We start from the raw sequence: 3,310 nt of genomic DNA, 5'->3' as shown, positions 1-3,310 counted from the left end.
TTATTTGAAGACAAGCTGAAAATACACTTTTAAACCATATCTCCTGCTTGTAAAATGTTGATCTCTGGTTCAAATTTAAAACAGTGCTGAAAAGACTGTCAAACAAAACACATCTCTTTGCTGCATCCAGGCTATAGACCACTGACTTGCAGTCAATATGTTAAGAGGAAGAATTAGTAGGAATAGCAATAAACTGGTTTGGGATCCAAATGTCCTATAATCAAATGTACTCTCTCTTAACCCTGAGAAAACCAGGTTAAGATTCTTGCTCTGATGCCCTTGGTTTACAGTGAGAAATCTGCCATAGACTTATACTGTTACATCCAAATATAGAACAGCAGTAACACAGAATATGATTCTTAAAAGATGTAGCTCTTGCAGATACTGCATTAACAAATTCCTATTCTACCACCCAGAGTGCTTTTGGAGAAAGATTATATGCAAAATGGAAAGGACCAATGATTCCATGATGACAGAGTTTGTCCTTGTTGGGCTTTCTGCCCACCCAAAGCTCCAGACAGTTTTCTTTGTGCTAGTTTTGTGGATGTACCTGATGATCCTTCTGGGAAATGGAGTCCTTATCTCAGTAATCATCTATGATTCTCACTTGCACACCCCAATGTATTTCTTCCTCTGTAATCTTTCCTTCCTGGACATTTGTTACACCAGCTCCTCTGTCCCACTAATTCTTGACAACTTTCTGACAGTAAGGAAGAGGGTCTCCTTTTCTGGGTGCATGGTGCAAATGTTTCTCTCCTTTGCCATGGGGGCCACAGAGTGTGTGCTTCTAGGTATGATGGCACTTGACCGCTATGTAGCCATCTGCTACCCACTGAGATACCCTGTCATCATGAGGAAAAACACCTACGTGCCCATGGCAGCTGGGTCCTGGGCCACTGGGCTTGTTGACTCAGTGTTGCAGACATCTCTCGCAATGCAGTTACCATTCTGTGCTAATAATGTCATTAACCATTTTGTCTGTGAAATTTTGGCTATCCTAAAACTGGCCTGTGCTGATATTTCAATCAATGTGATCAGCATGGCAGGGTCAAATCTGATTGTTCTGGTTATACCACTGCTAGTTATTTCTATCTCTTACATTTTTATTGTCACCACTATTCTGAGGATCCCTTCCACGGAAGGAAAACGGAAGGCCTTCTCCACTTGCTCCGCCCACCTAACGGTAGTGATTATATTCTATGGAACCATCTTCTTCATGTATGCAAAGCCCAAATCTAAAAGCTCTGTTAGTGCTGATAATCAAGACATCATTGAGGCCCTCATCTCTCTCTTCTATGGAGTAATGACTCCCATGCTCAATCCTCTCATCTATAGTCTGAGGAACAAGGATGTAAAGGCTGCTATGAGGAACATGCTGAGTAGAAGAAACTCTGATGGAATATGAGGACCGATTTACACTATGTGAATGACTATCCAGAGCTGCTGCAGACACAAAATTTGAAAAGAGAAAATTACACGTGAAAACGAATTCAAAATCATCTGACAGAAAAATTTTGGTGGCTGTTGTTACTGTTAGCTTTTTGTTTTAACTATAGAAACAAAACATGTTTCTGGTTTTAAAATACTCATATGGAAATTCAAAAAAAAAATCTCTTTAAGAAACCCAGGCAAAATATAGTCACTCTGAAACCTTCAGAAAGTAATACAGGAAAAAGGTGTACTAAAAACACCTGAAACTAATATAATACTGTACGTTAACTAACTGGAATTAAAATAAAAACTTCAAAAAGAACATAATAGTACTGAAATGGAAATATACAATAAAGAAGTAATTGCTAAGTTTAAAAAAAGGTGTACTAAAATACTCTGTAACCTAAAATAAGCACATTTTAATTAATTATGCAAAAAAAATACTGATTGGAAAATGGCATATTCTATATTCATTTTTAACTTATTCATTATTTACTGTTTGTGTCCACCCTATAAGCTTTTTGAAAATAAGAACTTGTCTGTTTATTACCCTACAGCAACCCAAAGACCCAGAATAGATACTGGCACATAACAGATGCTTGATAAATATAAGTATTTATTTTAATAAATAAATGAATTGTATCTTATATAAGAGTAGGAATGTATGTCTGTGGTATATGAGGTAACGAGGCTTATTCAAAAAGAAAGCTGATTGTTTTATTTTCAAAATAAACTGTATAGGCTTTGAAATGTGAACTCCCCTAAGAGTTAAAATGTTGCCTTTTGTTTTCTATGTGATGACTATCACAATACAGATGAAGAGGTTTTTGTTAACTAGCTCTCATAAGTTATCTGGATTTGGTATATAATGAGACTAGGGTAACTAAAAGAGTCCCCTGGTCATGCAGCCTAAGTTTTAACATAGTAGAATGGAGGTGACATGGTAGCACAGTTCCTCTTCGACTTTGACAAGAGACCAGGTTGTAATGAGAACTACTTTCCTACTCTGCATTGGATCACATAGTTCCTGAACAGTAAGAAAACTAGACAGAACTGGTAATTGCAATAAAAGTATAAGAAGTATGGAAAGAACCTAGATGTCCATCAACAGATGAATGGATCAAGAAGATGTGGTATATATACACAATGGAATACTATGCAGCCATCAAAAGAAATGAAATCTTGCCATTTGCGACAACATGGATGGAACTAGAGCGTATCATGCTTAGCAAAATAAGTCAAGCAAAGAAAGACAACTATCATATGATCTCCCTGATATGAGGAAGTGGTGATGCAACATGGGGGCTTAAGTGGGTAGGAGAAGAATAAATGAAACAAGATGGGATTGGGAGGGAGACAAACCATAAGTGACTCTTAATCTCACAAAACAAACTGAGGGTTGCTGGGGGGAGGGGGTTTGGGAGAAGGGGGTGGGATTATGGACATTGGGGAGGGTATGTGCTTTGGTGAGTGCTGTGAAGTGTGTAAACCTGGTGATTCACAGACCTGTACCCCTGGGGATAAAAACATATGTTTATAAAAAATAAAAAATTTAAAAAAAAAGAAGTAACAAAAGACACTGGGGAGGGTATGTGCTTTGGTGAGTGCTGTGAAGGGTGTAAACCTGGTGATTCACAGACCTGTACCCCTGGGGATAAAAATATACGTTTATAAAAAATAAAAAATTTTAAAAAAAAGTAACAAAAGAAAAAGATTAAAGTTGCTCAATAAACTAAAGGGCTACAGGGTTTGGTGTTGGCAATAAGACCAAAATGGGCCAAAACTCAGATGATCTCTAATGACTAAAAAGAGGACAAGCAGTGCCAATGTGAGGACAGAAGCCCCATTTCCATGAAGCAAGTATATCACTGATATGAAT

At 37.5% G+C, this 3,310-nt stretch overlaps 1 protein-coding gene across 1 annotated transcript; it reads left to right on the top strand.

Annotated features, from left to right (window-relative positions):
- Positions 1-445: 445 nt before the first annotated feature.
- LOC116570915 (olfactory receptor 13C8) lies at positions 446-1,405 on the top strand. Its single transcript, XM_032308530.1, has one exon. The coding sequence runs from the start codon at positions 446-448 to the stop codon at positions 1,403-1,405; it is 960 nt and encodes a 319-aa protein (XP_032164421.1).
- The last annotated feature ends 1,905 nt before the right edge of the window (positions 1,406-3,310 follow it).

This window comes from Mustela erminea, chromosome 12 (genome assembly GCF_009829155.1).
Source record: "Mustela erminea isolate mMusErm1 chromosome 12, mMusErm1.Pri, whole genome shotgun sequence".
In the NCBI taxonomy this organism is placed as follows: Eukaryota; Metazoa; Chordata; class Mammalia; order Carnivora; family Mustelidae; genus Mustela; species Mustela erminea.
The sequence above is the reverse complement of the archived record's forward strand: the minus strand, read 5'-3'. Positions and strand labels throughout refer to the sequence as shown.

Bases quoted from the DNA above. Each gene is read 5' to 3' on its own strand.
- LOC116570915 (XM_032308530.1), top strand. From the start codon at position 446: ATGGAAAGGACCAATGATTCCATGATGACAGAGTTTGTCCTTGTTGGG.